Raw genomic sequence first — 21,017 nt, 5'->3', positions numbered from 1 at the left:
CAAAACTAAAATGAATAGATTTTATAGGATTGGACTCTGGAATGCCAATGGCTTGGCCCGACATGGCCAAGATATTCAACTTTTTATTTCAATACACAAAATAGATATTATGTTAATTTCTGAGACCCACTTTACAAACTTAAATTTTTTCAAAATCCCAAATTTTACTTTTTATTCTACAAACCACCCTGACAATACGGCGCATGGAGGTAGCGCTGTGCTAATCAGAAAACAAATAAAACATTATGAATTACCTAGATTTCAAGAAGATCATATTCAAGCTACAAGCATAGTGGTTGAGGACTGGATGGGACCACTTACATTTTCTGGTGTTTACTGTCCCCGAGGCACAATATTACCAAACTTCAATTCAACGAATTTTTCGAAACTTTAGGGCCTCGTTTTGTAGCAGGTGGTGACTTTAATGCCAAACATGTCATGTGGGGTTCAAGGTTGATTAACCCTAGAGGTAGAAATTTGTTAAATTGCATGAATGACAATCACTTGAGTTACGTATCTACAGGGGAACCAACCTATTGGCCTTCAGATCCCAACAAAATTCCAGATCTTCTTGATTTCTTTGTTACGGGAGGTATTTCTCCTAACTATATGGAGGCTGTTTCATCTCTTGATTTGTCGTCCGATCACTCTCCGGTCATCCTATCAATAAGTTCATCATTTGTATTGAAAGAAAAGGCAGCGTCCTTATCGAATAAAGGCACAAACTGGGTGAAGTTTCGTGAAAACGTTAAATGACAGTTTAAGTCTTAATATATCACTTAAAACAAGAGAGGAAATAGACAACGCTGTGGAAATTTTTAATTATACTGTTCAGAAATCTGCTTGGAGTGCAACGCCTGAACTTAATAATACAACGTGTGGCAATATCAATTACCCAATATATATTAAGCAGCACATTGCTCAAAAACGTCGCTTACGAAGAATATGGCAAAATTCTAGAAATGTAAGAGATAAAACAATGTTTAACAGAGCATCAAGACAGTTAAAGATTTTGCTTAAAAACTTAAAAAACATATGGTTTCAAGAATTCACTTCAAATCTCTCCCCAACTGAAGCAACAGACTATTCTTTATGGAAAGTAACAAAAAACACAAAGAAACCGCAAGTGCCCATTCCTCCAATATCTAAACCAGATGGTTCTTGGGCGAAAAGTAACAGAGAGAAAACTGATTTGTTTGCTGCATATTTTAGTAATGTTTTCAAACCATACCCTGTAGATAACAACTTTGATAATAGACATGTTGTAAAGGAGTTTCTTGATTCACCTAACCAACTCTCACTACCTATTGGCTCCTTTAAACCATCTGAAATATATGATGAGATTAAAAATCTTAATCCCAAAAAGGCCCCTGGTTATGAGTTAATAACAGGTAAGATACTACAAGAGCTTCCTAGGAAAGCCATACTCTTTCTTACCTTCGTATTTAATGCTATTTTGAGGCTTGAATACTTCCCATCACAATGGAAGGTGGCTCAAGTTATTGTTGTTCCTAAGCCAGGAAAACCTCAAAACGAAGTAATGTCCTACAGGCCAATCAGTCTACTACCTATACCTTCTAAATTATTCGAAAAGTTATTTTTAAAACGACTTCAGGTTTTTATAACTGAATGCAATTTAATTCCCAATCATCAGTTTGGTTTCAGAGTGCACCACTCCACTATCGAACAAGTCCATAGAGTAGCTAATATAATAAGGCAAGATTTGGAATCAAGAAAATTTTGTTCTGCAGCATTTCTCGATGTGAGTCAAGCCTTTGACAAAGTGTGGCATGAAGGGCTTCTATTTAAAAATAAAAAGTCATCTACCTCACACTGTTTACAACATTATAAAATCTTATTTAGAACGAAGGTATTTTCAAATCAAGTTTGATGATTGTCTTTCAGATCTGAATGAAATAAACTCTGGTGTACCTCAGGGAAGTGTACTAGGACCAGTGCTGTACTTAATTTTCACTGCAGACATTCCAACTAATCAAAATTCTTTGACAGCAACATTCGCCGATGACACTGCCGTACTGGCATCCCACTCCAACCATGTTGTAGCATCACAAATTCTACAAACTAACTTAAATTCTATCACAGTTTGGCTTAAAACTTGGAGAATTAAAGTGAATGAAACTAAATCTGTTCACGTCACATTTACGTTGAAACATGACACCTGTCCACCAGTGTTTTTAAACAACATTCAAATTCCTCAAAGAAATGAAGCTAAGTATCTGGGTGTACATCTCGATAGGAAGCTGACTTGGAAACCACACATATGGAACAAAAGGCTCCAAATTAAATTCAAAATTTTCAAAACTAAATTGGCTTTTTGGGAACAAATCCCATTTATCAATAGAAAGCAAACTGTTGTTGTACAAGACTGTTCTAAAGCCCATCTGGACGTACGGAATTCAACTGTGGGGAGTTGCTTCTACATCAAATATTGAAATTATACAGCGTTTCCAATCTAAAGTTCTCCGAAAGATATTACAGGCCCATGGTATGTTCGTAATGAAGTCATTCACAGAGACACGAATATCCCTTTTGTTACTGAAGAAATTCCAAAGTTCTGCATCAAGTATCAAAACAAATTAAACTCTCATCCTAACTACTTGGCTATTAATCTGCTGGACAACAGTGACCATCAATTTCGGCTAAAAAGACATGATTTCTTAAACTTAGCTGATCGATTTTAAAGATGAACAATCTCTTAAATGTGTATGTTAATTAAGGTTAATGAACTTTGATTAACCATGTCCTTAAGATTTATTATCAAATTTACTTATTGTTTGTTGTATATAAACAGATTGTAAATAAATTAAAGTCAACAAAAAAAAAATATATATATATTTATATATAATTTAATTACTACACTTATAGTTTTAAAGCATAGAGTAAGCTTAAGAGAAACGACAAATTTTGTTTAAACTGTTTCTGCAATCACTGTTAAACATAGACTTTACTATCCAGATAATACAATTCAAATTTGACGTAAAAATTCACCTTTAACTGCAATATTTATTTAATATAAACCATGCTCATGCTTGATCAGAAGAGCAATGCAGATATCATAATTACTATCTTACGTTGGCTACAAATATAAAGAATGTTATAAAATCAACCTTAGTTGTTTTTTTTTTGACAGAAGTATCAGGAATGTGGTACATACCTTCATAATGCGCCCAAGAAGCTCACGAAGGAACGACTATCAATTATCTCAGCAATGTTTAGAATGTGATAGAAAATGAATAAGTGAATATAGTGTACTGTTTTCAACGGGAAATTGCGTGCGAAGCCGCGGGAAACTTATTGAAATGCGCAGCGAAGCGCGCCGGGTCCGCTAGTATATATATATATAACTAACTTTAGTTCGTGTATTTACTTGGTCTGCCTTGACTTTGGACAATAGCCCACAATACAACTCATCAAATCTTTTATAACTTGCACTATTGTTAAATAAAAATATCTGACGGAAAAGTACTTTTTATTCTGAATATTATAATAAACTTGCAAGTCGATAGTTAACTTTCATTTTGGGTTAATGTTGTGTTACTATACAATTCTACTTTCATTCACAGATTCTAATTAATCATATATTAGTAATTCAACAAATAGGAATTTCTTATATAAGATCATTATTAGTTATCAAAACTTGTCAAAAAACAGTTGATACTGCAGGTTTGTTATTTCAATAAACATAGGGATATATTTTATTACTACAATAATTGGAAAATTTCCTAATTGTATCATATGTACGTTAAAAATGCAACTCGATAGAAATACAAATATGACTTAGGCCTATTCGATGTAAAATAAATGGTTAATTTAAATTCTTGACGGTAGTAATAAAACAATAAACCATCCGTTGCATTCAACTTGTAAGTCTACAGCATTACAGCAACGATGGTACAAGAGGAGGAGTAATTGATATAAACTTACTATAGATTTATATGACTCATTAGTCTTTTACTCAGATAATAATATAATGTTAGTTAGGATTTGGTGTAAACAGTAATCACAGTTAGTAATCTTTTTATTAAAAGGAGAAGCCGATCCCCTTTTGAGCCTTACCCTGCCCAACCTCATGGGCCACTGGCCTGTGCGAGGATCTTATCAAACAGAATAAGGGGGAGAGTCGATACAGTACAATGTCGATGGTACTGATAAAAAGTGCAACGGTCACAGAAAGGGTTCGATCCTGCGCTATCTCTAACTCAGACTCAAAGTCCAACGTCTTAGACCGCTCGGCTATCGGCACTCCATATATGTGATAGCTTATATTTGGTTTGACTAAATTGTTTTTAATATTTACTTTTGGCCGTACGGGTACGGTATGGGAATATAGTGGAAGCAACACTAGATGAGTTCAGGTAGCACGGCCTGGTCAGTTTTGAAAAGTAGGACAGTTAGTCTACGGGTATTAGCCACCCTCGTCAAAGTTGGGCGTGGACCTACAGAGTTCTACAATTTATTGAATGTCACATCGACATTCTTAGGGTCCTTGTTTAGCCTATAGGGCTGTTCAATTTCAAAAATCCCTCCGGCCTAAGCCCCACTGGTTTTTAATCACCTGTAATAAATTATATTAATTTATACACATTTTAAACAGTCGATAGTAAATTTTCGTTGTTATTCAACTGTGAATGTCAGATACAGTTTACAATAGTCATGTAGAAAAGCTTTTCTTTGTCTTGTTTTGTGTTGACGAGGATTTTAAATCAGCTGCAGTAAAATGCAATCATTTATTTCATCACACGTGTGTTAACTGAAAAGCTAAGGACTTCAACTTTAATATTCCTTTAGAATCTTTAGATTTTAGGATTTCTCCAAACTGGACTAATGTAGTCGTCAATTGTTTCAGAAATCATTGGAGCTATTCAATGACGAAATATTGGAGATTAATTCGAGAAATGTCAGAATAATAATCAGTTTAACTCTCCGACTTCAGGGCCCTTACTATTCACTTAAATCCAAAATGGATCAAGAGATTGGACCATCACTCATCTCGGGATTATTTGGAATGCCATTAAAAAGAATATGCTCAGGATGTTCTAGGTAAAAAAAATGAAACTGCGTGCGAAGCCGCGGGTAATTCTTACGAAATAATGAAATATTATTCAAATTTCAAATTATTTTTATAATTAGGAGAATAGTAACTTATCTACAACTAATTTAATCGATAAAAAAACTATATTAAAAGCCCGAAAAATCATCTTGAGATTTAAAACGACAATCTAACGATAAGATGTGCAAGATTTGTACTCTTATGGATCAGGTTTTGTAACTGACACAAAATAGTCAGTTATCAGACGGGGATGTGAACCAAACATAGAGGATAAAGCAGGGAATTCCCGACATGACCATATATTTACGATTAGTATAGTTCTACACCTCTCTTCGCCTGTCATCAATACACCTTGCCAGGACGCCATAACTTAATAAATGTTGTGCGCCTAATTATACCAGGAACAGCGCTAAGTCTCTGGAGTCCAAGAATTGTCACACGGACTTTGAACTCCAAGAGGCTCGGGGCAGGACGTGACTATTGTCCACCCCAGACATTGTGGTACTCGGACCCAAAGGTCTTCTGACTCATTCCACTGTCTGAGGTCATCCGCCGGAAATACTCTTTTCATCCTTTTACATTAAACTATCGGTTTAGCAACCTACCATTTCTCTTGAGCAATTGTTGTTTCTATTTTGAACAGATTAATTTTTAGATACAAAGGCCTCTCCACAAATCTGTGCACTATTCATCGTTCTTCCATCTAGCTTCCGATAGGCATATTACAGGTTTATTTTTATTACTAATCATAGCACAAAATAAAATATTATTATTTTGTGACATACATTATGGACGGTACCTTAATATAAGCTTACCTAGTCAAGTAGCCTCTTCTTGTACTATTTTCAAGGTAGTTGCCCATTTATGGGTTGCAAAATAAAATAGACAAAGAAAATGTTGGTAAAACTTAAACAATTTTAATTACAAAAAAATGATAATAATGATGTCGTTTGTCTCTATTTATCTTGTTTTGTTGTCTTTATACTTTTTTAATTTTTACAACTTGACTTTTTTAATTTTTATGCACGTTGAGCATTCCATGTGGAATGCTTTCAACTTATTTTAACTGCCGAAGAAAGTGGAAACCTACAACATTTGGAACTGTTTTGACAATGTGTAGTACACCTACCACATCTTAGTTAATCGTACAGTTCTTTGAGGCTACATACCATGAGTTTTTTGATTAATCATAATTACAAAACAATTTAACAATGGTATAAAATAATGGACCCAAACAATGTTATTATGTATATTATGCTCAATTTACAATCACACCGAATAAGTTAAATAAAATTTCAGTAAAATATCGTAAACGAGTTTTTCTACTGAAAGGCGGTTTTTTGATAAGGGAATTCAGTCAGTATGTTTAAACAATGTGATTGTATATTTCGTTTAGAGTATCAATAATTTCCGTTCAAAATAATTATCGTGGTTTATTTCGTATGTGTCAAAATACCTTTATTCAGTCAGTGTAGATATTTAATAAGTACTATTCGTGCTAGTTGAAAATAATCTTTACCCGATGTTGAGTATTAGCTAGCTTATTTGAAAACTTTACATTTCAGACTAAAAAAGTATCTTTCTTTGATAACTTTTTGAAACAAGTTAACAAACACAGTAAAGATTTAGAAACTTGTTAGTGATAAAATAAACCTAACCACATGTTAAGATTCATCGCAAACTAAGGTTTAAAAGTCGTAATAAAACCGGTAATCTGTAAAATCGCACAAATATTTATTTTATTATCATATATTATTGTGAATCACTAAGCTTGAGCTCCAATAATTAGTGATCATAAAATGGAAATTGTCCTACCATTACCATTCACCTCAAAGTAACCCTAAACTTAGGAATTAAGTCTGGTTAGGTTGACTTCACCAATAATCTACTTACAAAACAGTCAGGAGCTCTTTCGCTAACCGTAATTATAGGCGATGTGGCATACTTAGAATTTGGTCAACGATTGTTCTTCAATACACTATGTACAAAATGAAGATATCTTTAAATGTATTATATTTATTATCATTAAGCCACAAAATGAAAACCAAGAGTGTAGTGATCTATATATTGTGTATTCCATAGAAGTGTATCAGTACATTACATGAAAAATTAATTTTAATTAAAAAATTAAGAGGGATATTGGACGAAATATGGTAAAACAGTTTTTTATAAGTCACAACTTGAATACTACAAAGGAGCCGACCTCGTCACTTCAACATGGGGTCTGACTTGTCGGAGGGGGGGACCTACCCCTTGTCACCTCACCACTGTAGTTGGGGGTGTCCCCAATCTACCTGAACCCTCCACAAAAGGCTCTTGGTCCCACAGACCCCAGACCGTCGTCAGTTGCCCGTTCGCCAGTGTCTAGGCGACAGTGTTCGGCTAGCGTCCTTGTGTTTGAAACCGTATGTTTGAATAATATCGTGCCATTTGATGAGTGTTGTAACACGGTGGTTTTAGTGAATTTATTTATAAACAGGCAGTTTTTAGTCAGTGGAATTGTAAGAGGTTCTCACAACGTCCAAGTGCCCTTGAGTGAAACACATTCACAGCTGATTACAGGATCATCCTAGGATCTCTTCTAGTTCCGAATATCTGCAACGAGCAGTAAGTACTGTTTTTACTTGTATAAAGTCAAATTTTATTTAAAGGAATGATTGATTACAATAAATAATTGACTGAGCTATAGCGAAGCCTTTTATATATCGAAAAACTTTTAAAATATAATTCCGTTTGTTTGTCCGTACGATATCTAGAAAACGAACCTACATATTATAAATATGTAATATAGCTTATCATGGAACTTCTTTTCAATATAGGTACACTAAGTTCGATGATGGTGCATGTCACTCCACTGATCTGGCTAAATATTAGTTTATTTTTAGGTAACTTTAATGGGAATGAGAAAGTAGCAAAATAATTAAATGCGCATGCAAGTTGAGTCCAATCATAAGAGGGTTTAACATTTGTTACATGTAAGTTATTCGTACAGTAAAAAGAAACAATAATTTATTGGAAGTTAATTTCAGTGTCAAGATTTATTTCACTGCATTCTTGCGTTGTACTACCCGCCCTACCTCATCGAAACTTTTACTGTTTTAAACACTGTCTGGAAACCTTACTCAATGAACAAATATGTGAATTTCTAATATGGGACAGAATATGTGAATTTATCATTTTTGAGAAAGTTTTAATCTGTATGATTTTAGAAAAGAAAACTAGAAAAATAATTAATAAAGTTATCTTACATGCAACTGTTTATTCAGATTAAAGACAAGACCATAAATAATTAATAGCTATAACTAATCTATATTTTAATCAATAAAATGAAATTATAGGCTTTTGTCCTGCAAGCCTAAAGTACAAACGTGATTTTTAGTGATGCCTTTGGAATGTAAAATTAATAACGTTACGTTACGTCACGTCACGGCAATCCTTCTTTGTCTGGGATTTGTTTTTGACGATGGAAGGATTGTGAAGGAAACAGGAAGTTCGGATATTTTCCGTCGTTCACTGGTACAAAAATAATCAGTAACACTATTTCGATTCTGCAATCTGACCTCTTCCTCAGGCGAATAACTGACAGCTATAATCATTGTGTTAGGATAGTTACCCACCTGAGGAAGAGATCAGATTGCAGATCTCGAAACGTAGTGCTACCTGATGTATTTGTAGCACTATGATGTATTTGTGGCTGATGTATTTGTAGCTGATGTATTTGGTTGTAAACGATGGCGAATGTCCGGAAAACTCCTGTTTCCTCAGTGATTCTAACAGTCAAAATTTAGTTGCGCTCGTCCAAATAGGCATATGTTCTTACTGTGTACCAGACGAGAGTTATAATTTAATTTATATCTCGGTTTTTTTACCACTCTAAATTAAAAAAGTGTCTTAAAGACATGCCATCATTAAATAAATAAATTTGAAAACTGTTTAATGTTTTGTTCAAGCGTGTTTTGTCAGTGGAAAGTGATAGGAAAAAATATATATATTTATCTATAAAATATATTGAATTTTTATGTAAACTTGTTGAGATTTTATCAAATATTCAAGTAAGAACTTTGAAAAGCTTGACCGCGCTTATGGTCGATTCTGCTCGAGTGGTAATTGAATAGACAGACCCATATGATATCTTAACTTTTCAAAAGACCTTAATACCAACAGTTATCTGTGTACATATGTGACTTTATTTTCAAAATTTATTGCAAATGTTATTGTAACGATTGTGGATAAACTATCAATCAAACTAATTCGAAAGCGTCTTTATCATTGGACTGTATTAGTCGTAGGAAAGCCTAAATGACTGAATATGTCTTGTTAACAGTTTAGTACTATATTTTTATTGCATGAAGTAATACAATGTTATGATATTTATTAGAATTGCCTTTGGTTGAATAATTTTTATTAGGAGATGAAATTAAATTTTAGCAAGGTGTCTCTACTCCGAATGAAATAGTATAGACACTTTTAATCTTGACTGGTCCATCAAACAATTCTGCATAGGCCTCGTTATGAAGTGTTTAAATTCATTATCTCAGGCGTGTAATTTTGTAAATATCGTTAAAATGCTTGATTTCTTACACAAATTTCATTAAACAAGGTTTTGTTAATTAAAAAATGGTATACCATGGTTACTTTTCCTCTGTTATTTCGTTCGGCATAATGTTATGGGGGAAAAGCTCTATCTTCTTTGTTACGAAGGGTCTCCTAATTGCAAAAGAGGGCTACTGGTCTGGGGAGCCGGGAGAGTTGTGGGCAGGTGTTCTCCGAGAACACATCGTAACCCTTCCTCCATTTGTAGCCTATCTACTCTATATTAAATCACCTCTCACATTCCTTTGGGTACCGAATAGTTACAGCTCTTGAAAATATGTTTTGAGACTCTACACTGGCCACTAAGAACGTAGCCAGGAAAAAAATGGGGGGGGGGTCCAGACAACTGATATTTTACCTCAGTGCACAGAGAGTAAGGCCTCATTTTGTTCCCTTAAAAGTTTTTGATCCGTTTCTGTGTTGAAGTATTTGTCATGTCATGTTATGTGTATGTGTACATGTGTTTAATACTGAATTATTTAAATAATAAGAATAGATTTACTAAAAACATATTTGAAAAATTTAAAAATTTTTGGGGGGGAATACGGTCCCTTCGCTGGCTACGTCCTTGCTGCCCACCTGACTCTCAAAGCGTTAAACATATTCAAGATTTTCCTACCCACTATCGTACATATTCTACCACAAATAATTTGACTGTACTATGTCATAATAATAACATGTTCCGAATATCAATAGAATATTTAGGACTTCTTTGTTTGAAGGTTATTTTTGACGATGGAAGGATTGTGAAGGAAACAGGATTTTTCCGGACATTTGCCATCGTTCAGTAAAACAATATTGTTTGGTATTGAATGGTATATTGTTTCACTGAACGATGGCAAATTTAGGACTTAACATTTGTAATAGATTGCTAGATTATTTAAAGCCCCTTCCTCTCATATTTTTAGAATAGGCTTACAGACTTTCTTGAAAAACAAAACTGTTTAGTTCAATCTTTGAATCCTTTGCCCCGCCCACCCATACCAATAAAACATATTCACTGTACTGACATTTTAATCTGATAATTAGTTTTCAATTAGTCAGTCAGATTAAATTAAACATATAGGATTACGTTTTAATATTTTTTTTATTTAGGTACAGCGGTACTCACTATTCTTAAGACATGTAAATGTCCACGAGAAATATATTATGATTTTGAATTTTTAACGTGGCCAGTGGCTGCTCCCGAGACAATAATAATAAATAATAAATCTCTTTATTGCTGTTAGACAATTCACATATTGTATATAGCATCCGTCACTTTCATCATAATTCTAAGCTGTCTAGAGCAGCACAAAACTAAATTTAATATAACATTTAACAGGTATTTATTTAAAACATGACATATGTTATTGAATTACAAGTATAGTACACAATCAGTACAGGTTACTTCAAACTGAGCAGAATTTATACAACTTTAAATAATTAAAATATACAATTATAAATACTTTTAAATAGTTAAAACAGATTAAAAATTTTTTAAATGGTGGGTCTTAAACCCTACCAACATAATTTAAACTTTAAAACACGTCGGCCCCTTAAAACTCTGGCTCACGGTCCGCGAATTCAGCAACGCTGTAGAAGACCCCCCCACTACTAAAAATTGCTTTAATTTCTTTTTAAACAGTGTTTCCCTGTGTACCTCACGTAAACCGAGGGAAAGCAAATTGATCAATCAAATTGACAGGACCGCGCGAGGTAATCTAACGACAACTACTTATCAGATAATTATAAAATTATATACTCAAAAACAGTACCCTTCCTTGTACTTTGTTTACAAATTTGGTCTTAATCGGATTTCTAGTTACCGTGCTATGAGTTATTTTCAAAGTTGCAGTTTGGTTGGTTAGTTTTTAAACTCGGGTGTCTATAGATTTTTGATGAGAGAGTAATCACATATAAACTACTCAGAAGATGAAGCTGAGTCCCATGACCATAAACCACACTCTTTAAGAAAATGTAACCATCAACAATAACATATTTACCAATAACTTTTTCTGTTTTCACAAATATCAAAGCTATTCCTTGCAAAATTGTAAAAAGTGCATACAAATTCACAGTGGAAGTACTTTTTGGACAAGTTAAACTTTTAAAAATTTATCACATTGACTAAAATGTGGCCATTATATTTTAAAGAATTAATTTTATTAAAATTATTAATTTTATTCAGTAATGGAAACACAAGCTGTTTTCATCAGGCTAAAGTAACTGTATATAGTTTTTTAGCCCTAAATAAAATAATATATAGGCTAGGTTTGTATTGATCTGTTTACGTAATACACCAAAATAATAACGTTAATACGTTATTAACGTTATCCATACCCTACAACGTACCGTAACATAACATATAATAACTTACGTTGTATTGGTATATTTGTGGTAATTTAGACCAATGTAATTCCTAAATCGATAGCATAACTGTGTCTGTGTGAACGGAAAGTTCATTAGTGTACAGGCGATTGTCGCTCAGACACAAGTTCAGATAGTTTTCATCACGAAGATAGCTGTCCGTTTGTTTTATGGAGATCCATTATCACCATACAGCTTCAAATAAAGTCTTTTACCATTATGCCAATATTAAGTCCTCTTTAAAACCAACCGGTATAACATTGCTTAAAGTAAAAGCCTATATATTACTTTTTATGATAAAATCTTCAGCCAATGTAAAAAGTACTTCCATTTGTAACACCTCCACAAGTATTTAAACCCTTTGGGTGCCAAGGGCCGATATTATCGGCTCACTATATTTAACCAAAGCGTGCCGAGAGCCGATATTTTCGGCCCTTTACGTTTAACCGAAGTGTGCCGAGAGCCGATGTTTTCGGCCCATTACGTTTAACCGAAGTGTGCCGCGGGCCGATATTTTCGGCTTTGCGATTATATTATTTTTTTAAATCATATAGTAAGCGAATCTTCATAACAGATACATCAAACGAAAGGGGAAGAGTTACTTAACAAATTGATATATAATTTGTTATAGTATAAGGTCCAGGACAGTATGTGTCAAGTGCACCCGGGGTTGCCACCTTGACTGTCTCCCCCGCCACGATTGTAAATAGACTGAACGTTTATGTAACAATGTATATATTTTATATAGAGACATTTCTTTGCATAGTTTTTTATAGACTTAGTAACATTTTTCAATAGGCCTATGCTATAGACTATAGGCACTAAAAAATAGTGAGTGATTGAAGATTGGACTTTTTCTGCCTTTCAATAACTGAGGGTGAGTAAAAGCAAATAATATAAAAAATAGGCTATTTGTCATGATTTTATTTTTTGTGAACATGCATTAGGGTCCTAACCAATGTTTTTCAACCATCTCAATGCTAGTTTAATAAATATAGTTTTGTTTAGAAAAGTCCTTACAATAACATGCCCTTACATTACATTGTCAATATTTTAGCATTTTAGCCCAAGTGTAAAAGTTTATTAAAAATCTTATAAAACTTTTATTTCTCAATATTTCGTTCTGAAATTTTCTATATTGGTTCATAATTATACATACTAATGTAAAATGTAGCATATGTTTACATAAATAGTAAAATAATATAAGTTTTCTAATTAAAAAAATAAAGAAATAAAAAAAAAATTTTATTTATTTATTTTTTTTTAGTTTACTTATTTATATTTTTGGATATTATCATAAAACTTTGTTATTACATAACAGTATATTTCATAACCTACAAAAAAAAACAAAAATTGTCCATTTATCAGTATTAGGATAGGAGTTATACAATTTTTAGTCTAACATAACAAAATAGCTGTTTTGTGCTTGGCACACTTGGCTGTTATAGGCCATTTACCACTGGCACTCAGGAAACACCCACAGCTCACATGCATGGCATTACTCAAAACGAATCTTGAAATTTGCTTGGCATCCAAAGGGTTAAGTATTCTAATGTCAGCAAGCACACTGGTGCACCTGATGCAGTCAACGTGTTAATAGACCTATTTAAGAGAAAATTTCATTCAAATCAATGACGTCAGATATTAGGTACTATTACTAAGTCAAACCTTACATCAGGATGTTGTGATGTACATATTCACGGAACACGGGTACAACATCACTAATGTACACAAATGTTGCAGAATCATGGGGAGACGCAAAAGCAACAGAAAGCCCCCTCCAAAAAGAAAGGCGGTGGAGCCATTGGACATTCAATTCAACTGCCCATTTTGCAATCACGAGAAGTCGTGTGAGGTGACGATGTAAGTGTTTCTATTAATTTCTTTGTTATGCTTGGTATTCTATTCTAGTTAGTTTTTAGTTTTAAGGTACCTACCGCCCTCTACCCACACCCATCAAATTCAGAGGTCACACGCCAGATTAGCCCCATGTTTTTATGAATGACATTAGCTTTCATTTTGGAATTGATTGAAATTTGAGTATACATATGTGTGTCTTAAGTCAGCATAATTTGTTTTTACTTTAAGTTCAAAAGAATGACAGGCAAAGTTTACAGTGGCAAAGAGTAGATATTCTGTAATATTTGTAGAATGGGTATGACATACATCCTGTACTATTGTTGTATGTTTTTAGTTTGATTTCTAACCCTTATTCGCCATGAGAATAAGGGTTAGAATTAGGGCGCGCAACGTAATCGAAGTACCGAGAGTAGTTGCGTAGTGATAATACGCAGCGCCGAGCGTAGTTGCGTAATGATAATACGCAGCGCCGAGCGTAGTTGCGTGGTGATAATACGCAGCGCCGGGCGTAGTTGCGTGGTGATAATACGCAGCGCCGGGCGTAGTTGCGTGGTGATAATACGCAGCGCCGGGCGTAGTTGCGTGGTGATAATACGCAGCGCCGGGCGTAGTTGCGTGGTGATAATACGCAGCGCCGGGCGTAGTTGCGTGGTGATAATACGCAGCGCCGGGCGTAGTTGCGTGGTGATAATACGCAGCGCCGGGCGTAGTTGCGTGGTGATAATACGCAGCGCCGGGCGTAGTTGCGTGGTGATAATACGCAGCGCCGGGCGTAGTTGCGTGGTGATAATACGCAGCGCCGGGCGTAGTTGCGTGGTGATAATACGCAGCGCCGAGCGTAGTTGCGTGGTGATAATACGCAGCGCCGGGCGTAGTTGCGTGGTGATAATACGCAGCGCCGGGCGTAGTTGCGTGGTGATAATACGCAGCGCCGGGCGTAGTTGCGTGGTGATAATACGCAGCGCCGAGCCTAGTTGCGTGGTGATAATACGCAGCGCCGGGCGTAGTTGCGTGGTGATAATACGCAGCGCCAAGCGTAGTTGCAGGGTCGAACTACCCAGCACCGAGTATTTTTCCCGTTTAGTAAGCTTTTGAACAAATCTTTAAATGCGTAATTTACATCTGTGTTACAAGTAACACAAGATGGGGACAACAATCCAAATGCTACTAGGGAACTAGAAATGCTTTAGACCAGAAGTATATATTAAACTGGCCGAAAGTGATAGCTTTTTGACTGAAATAGATTTTAGGTTTTAAAGCATATTTTCACTAGATCATCGGAAAGTGGGAGGCATAACGGGCCATTGAGCATATTAACCTTAGTCTTGCTGCTTTGTACAGCTAGGGCTGCTGCTTCTAAGAAATGTACTTTCTTGAAAGGATCCATCTACATAGTTGCTCTTTTCATTCATACATTCCTTCATTCATAGGCTTCTAAGAAATGTCTTTGTTATTGAGGTTAGGTCAGTTCAGTTAGCCTAGCGAGACAGTTCGGTCTTCGCTTGAATGAAATATGCCATAATCTACTCGTACAAGCATGCAAGCTTAATTTAAACGTCTCGCAGTTTGGTTTGTGTTAAAAAAATGTCAGTGTCCCTTTCGGCTCGTTCGGAAGAAAAGTAGATTTCACATGAGGCTGTAGATTTTCATTATTATGGCACAATGTGTCACACTTCCGCCACAATGGTGGGCCGGACTGGACACAGCAGGTCTAGAATTCAGTGTTGTGACTGTACCTCGCTTGATCTGAACCCTCACTCACAAAAAAAAAAAAAAAAAAAAAAAAAAAAAAAAAAAAAAAAAAAAAAAAAAAAAAAAAAAACAGAAATATTGCTTAATGCCTACTGACTATAAATCCAAATCAGTATTCACATACAGAACGTCTGGTATCATTCACTATTTTCAAAATCTCAAAATGATAGGTTATAACCGATTTCGTAAGGGTTTACAACAAAATTAATCACGACTTTACTTAACTTAGAACTATCAATTGTTAGTATTTCGTTCTTCAAGAGACATACATTTGCTGCAAAATAGTTCTTTGCTATCATTATTGTTTGAATATTGATGAATTAAATTGGGGAAAGCTTCAATTTTAAACAGAAAACCGTACTTTTCTCCATATTTTTGATTATCAAAATCCACAAAAAAAAACACACACAAAATGTTTGTCTTTTACTCTAAAACTTGGGTAAGTACTACCTAAGTAAGACAGAATTTTTTGCGAGGTAGTTGTGTATTGTAACGTGGTAGACGTTCGATGTGAGGCGTTTTATTGTGCGAGAGGTCGCTGGGTACCCGGCCCCTTAAGGGATCTCTAGATAACCAAACCGTAAGCAAATACGTAACTAGGTAAAAGATTGGGGGTCAACATGATTTGAAGAGATCCTTCTCCCGAGACATTAAAAATTTAAAACTTTCAAATATTAAAGCAATTTTAAAAAGCGAATGCTGCACAAAGTTTTTACGTCTTTGAATAGGTTGCATCAGCGATTGGTAATCATAATTGAGGAAGCACTGCTTTAGTAGGCTATGTAGGCTTACTAATTGAAATTGATTAGACGCTAATTGAAAAAAGATGCGTATCACAGAGAATTGATAATATGTAAAAGTGGTTTTTTTCCAAAAGTGAAATTTTTCTTACCTTTTGAGCCATCATTATCTAGTACTTGCTCTGGATAAACTGATATTTTCCCGTAGTGGACAGAAAATAAGGCAAGTGCAGTCAACCGCTCATTCCCAATATTGTTCCCTAAAAATATTGACCCGTTTCAATGTTGAGAACGATCTTTCAGCAATAGCCTACATGTCAGTAATATGGAATTATTGAAATAATAATAGTTTGCTATAAAATTTATTTAAAAAAATTGAAAATAGGGGGCAGGTCCCGACCCCTTGGACCCCCTCGCTGGCTACGGTCTTGACTGTAGGGGAGACGTGCAAGAGGCGGTGAACCGGCTACAAACTTCACCCCTCGCTCGTGTGACAGATGATCTGCCCTACGACTGCAGTAGTCTCTGACCGCCAGAAATACGGGGCATGTTTACATTGTGTAATTTGAACACGTAGGCCTATTGTGTTTATATAAATACGGGGAGCAAAAAGTAAACACGACTCCCAAATGGAAAATAAATGGACAAGAGCATTGTTGAATGGATTGTGCTGATCGGAGTGGTGCAAGGAGAAAAATGTCCTTGTTAGTACTGTTATCCTGACCCTGATTAGGCAAATTATAGTTAAAAACCCTTAATTTGTTTAAAGTACAAAATTATAAAATCATTGATATGATTTTTTAAATGAGTTAATAGAGAGCCATCGGAACATCAAACCACCCTAATTTTTATAACATTATTCTGAAAAAAAAAAAAACAACAGTAGTACTTAGTCTCAAACCAAGATATATTTTAGAATAAAAATGTGTTGCTGGAAAAAATGCAGGGGTCTATAAAAATAGAGATGTATTGAACTTGGACACATTGGTATAACAAAATTAATACAATGAGATGTAACTATTATAACTTTGAACTCATAATTTCCATGCACTTATAAATAAAGACTGTGTATCATACCTAGCCACAAATTCACAAATGCCAAAGGTGAAAAAGGTACACCGGCAGGAGTAAGGCCTCGAAGTAGTATACTATACTAACTCTTCTGATCAAAATAAGTAAATAAATGACAGATTAACGCCATGAATACATCTCGCACATGAAATCCAAACGCAAAAAATTACAAACTATTTCAATATTTGTTGAAGTATTTTTTTTTGAAAATGTAATGAGTTTTGTAGAGAAACACAACCAGCTCCACTACTGACAGTTTGGCTTCAGGAAGGGCATTGACAGTTAGTCTAAAAAAAACTGATCCTCTGATTTCCCTAAAACTGATCGAGATGGTTTTGGAAGGCTAGATGGTCGAAGCGTTCGACTGTGTTGATCACAAAACATTGCTGGACAAGTTGAATTCTCACTGTATTCGAGGGCTGCTACTTCAGTAGTTCCAATCTTTTTGATCTTTCGAGATCTCAAGTCCGTACACTGTCCAAACAAGTTCTCAAACTCAGCCATATGACTATATAAAGTCACACAGGGATCCATTTTCAGCCCAACTTTGTTTATGTGTACGTCAATGACGTTGGTTCGTCGCTAAAGATCGGGAAACTCTTGAAGTACGGAGATGACAAGACTCTCAACTTTGCTGGAGCAACGTATTTTTGAGGATTTAAATTGTTGTGTTTGCAATTTACGCAGCTTGAATCTACAACAACCATTTCAAAAACAAGCTTAATAAATTTTTCTCCGTTCTTTGGACCTTGGCTGTGGTGCAGCCGTCATGTTGAATACTCCATGGTTGAGGAATTCCACACAAATAAATGCCTAAGAATACACGTGAGATCTTAGGATCAAGGTTTGTCCTGGGATGTTCTTTTGTATGGGCGAATTCAAAGTTACCTCAGGCATTTTCGTTTTGTGAAAGATGACTAAATACTGCCCGACTCAGGTACTGATAATGAAGCCCTACTGGCCGCTACGTACTATGGGCTGACTTATCCACGTAATGTCCGTCACTTATGTCCGACGTAATGGAGTGACGGGGCACCGGCGCAAGAACTGAAGTTCTTAGCAGTTCGGCTTTATAAAAAATCTGAATATTGCTATTCTGTCTCTCTAAATGTACCGGGGCGTGAAGTGCAAGAATGTGGACATCTACCATATTGACAGGAGTTCATTTCTTCCACGGTTTGCCAAATTATACAAAAATGTACACTCGGATGAAATATCCTTTAACATCCCAAGAACATTGAATTCCAAACATGAGGACGGAAGTTTGAATCAATTAATTGTATTGTGAATGAGGATGGATGAAAGGAAGATGTGCCACCATGTCACATACCATCCTTCCGCAGCACCAAGCTGCAAGAAGAATGTCCGCTGAGGCATTTCGACATCTTCAACATTGCTCAGATCAACTGGATGCAATACCAAGTATCAATAAGTACCAACTAAGAAGCGCGTCGGTCAGCAATGAAATCTTAGTTGGATGGAACATACTTACGAACCATATGTGACCATGAAACATTAACCATTCTGTATTGTTGCACCTACTTTATTAAATATGGAGGTCAATAAATTCCACCAATAGTTTATTATGGTTTGGAGGTTAATTATTTTGGAGTATTATTACGAACTTACTTAAATCTCATATTCCTACAAGGCCATTACTGTGTTAAATATTGTCATTATACACAATAAGTTGATGTATTTATAATTATGTTCTAGGGATAAAACACGCAAATCTGCCAGGATAACGTGTCGGGTTTGTCTGGAGGACTTCCAGACAAGTGTCAACTTCTTGTCGGAGCCTATTGATGTGTACAACGACTGGATAGACGCTTGTGAGACTGCCAACTAAATCAACTTATTCAGACTATGTTCTCTACTGTGTGTGCAATACGGTAAGATATAAATATAATATCAAATATATATTAAATATAATATAATATTTAATATGCATAAAACATTACAAAATTTACGACTATCTAAAAAAAGTTTTGTCTTTCTTAAAAATTTTGGGTCTGCACCTGGTAAAGTCTGATAAATATAATAAATATTACAATCTGAGATAGTCAATTTATTCTTCATTTATTAGTTTCATAAAATACAATCATAATAGTATCCAAGTTCTCACGAAGAAAAATTAAATATATTTTAAAAGCCACAAATGGCACACACAAGGCTAAATTCGTTACTATGGTTACGATGATTTTAATTTACAATAAATATAAATCTTCCTTTACATTTTTATATTTAAAAAGTGGTGGAATGTACCTAAACTTATCATCATGCACGATCATGTTTAACAATTAAATGGGTTGTGAATCTGATTAATACTTACATTCTTACCAAAGACCTGTATCACTAAACAGTATAGCATACGAGTACAACAGTTGTATAAAACGTACTTCTAATGTGACTGACTGATATTCAATTTTTTCAGGTCCTGATTGATGACGGAAGAATCGGCAGTTTTTGTATAAGTATAAATTTGTATTACAATTTTTATAGTATTGATTTGTAAATACATTTTATATTATACAGAGAGCCTTGTATGTGGTATTTAATTTTGTGTACCTTATTCAATTACCCCACTAAAAAGACTGCAATGAACGCAACTTGCTACAACCGCAGCTCTCCTAAAGTCGGTATATGGCTCGTGTCGCAGTGGAAGTGTTACAAACGTGTTCTGTAGCTAGAGATGTGTAACACTTTGACTGTGGCAGACGCAACTTACCCCTCTCAAAATCTTCATCGATAAGTTCCTGGCGGATCCCCTCAATGCCCCCCATGTCCCCTCAAAGTACGGCACTGCCATAATGTTACAACATGTCCGCGAAAGGGACCAGGGCTTGTTCTCTGATTGTCTGCGCCAAGTTATTCCACTTTCTACTATTCATGTGCGCAAACAAGTTTGAAACAGAATTAGTTTTTACATAAAACTTCTTTCGTTCTTTTTTAAGCCGTTCTGTTTTTTCAGATAACAGATCTCTCATTCATGGGGATTATGTATTCGGTGAAGATAGTTCTGTTCGGTGTAGATAGTTCTGTTTGTTTAAAGTTTTTAATCTTATTACTATCCTTATTCCTATCCTTATTCTTATGAATTAAATTTATATATTGACTAAATTTTTTATTTATTATAAATTATTTACTAAATATATCATTGCACTTAAATAATTATCAGAATTTAGCTAAATATATCATGGGTTTAGTGCTTTTCTGTAATAGATTTATAATCACTGCTTCCTTCATTTGCTTCTATATTTCTATATATTTCAAGTATAACAGATCAATGCTGAAGCAAAAACCTCCCTGACTAACAACAGAAATGAAACTGGCCCGAATAATGATCATTAATGTTAAATACAATTAATGATACGTTTATTGTAATTTTAGAAGATTTTGGGCAGAGGATCGCTTTTATTAGCAAGCACGGACACTGCCACAAGGATCGGAATTTTATTTTTGTTAGTTTTTTTTTTAATGTAGAGGCAGAGCGAAGACTAGCCGTGCATATGCAACTGAGATAGTTCACACCAATAAACTTGATGGCGTTAGATTATTGCCAAAATGAAAAACATTGTGTC

General features: G+C 34.9%; 1 protein-coding gene across 1 annotated transcript; it reads left to right on the top strand.

The window, feature by feature from the left end:
• The first annotated feature begins 7,389 nt into the window (after nt 1-7,389).
• LOC124366507 (transcription elongation factor 1 homolog) lies at nt 7,390-19,952 on the top strand. The gene is made up of 4 exons (XM_046823094.1): nt 7,390-7,678; nt 13,757-13,876; nt 19,153-19,328; nt 19,871-19,952. The coding sequence occupies exons 2-3, from the start codon at nt 13,761-13,763 to the stop codon at nt 19,283-19,285; spliced, it is 249 nt and encodes an 82-aa protein (XP_046679050.1). The 5' UTR covers nt 7,390-7,678; nt 13,757-13,760; the 3' UTR covers nt 19,286-19,328; nt 19,871-19,952.
• Nucleotides 19,953-21,017: the final 1,065 nt, after the last annotated feature.

This window comes from Homalodisca vitripennis, chromosome 7 (genome assembly GCF_021130785.1).
Source record: "Homalodisca vitripennis isolate AUS2020 chromosome 7, UT_GWSS_2.1, whole genome shotgun sequence".
NCBI classification, from domain to species: Eukaryota; Metazoa; Arthropoda; class Insecta; order Hemiptera; family Cicadellidae; genus Homalodisca; species Homalodisca vitripennis.
This window is presented reverse-complemented; position numbering and strand designations above follow the sequence as displayed.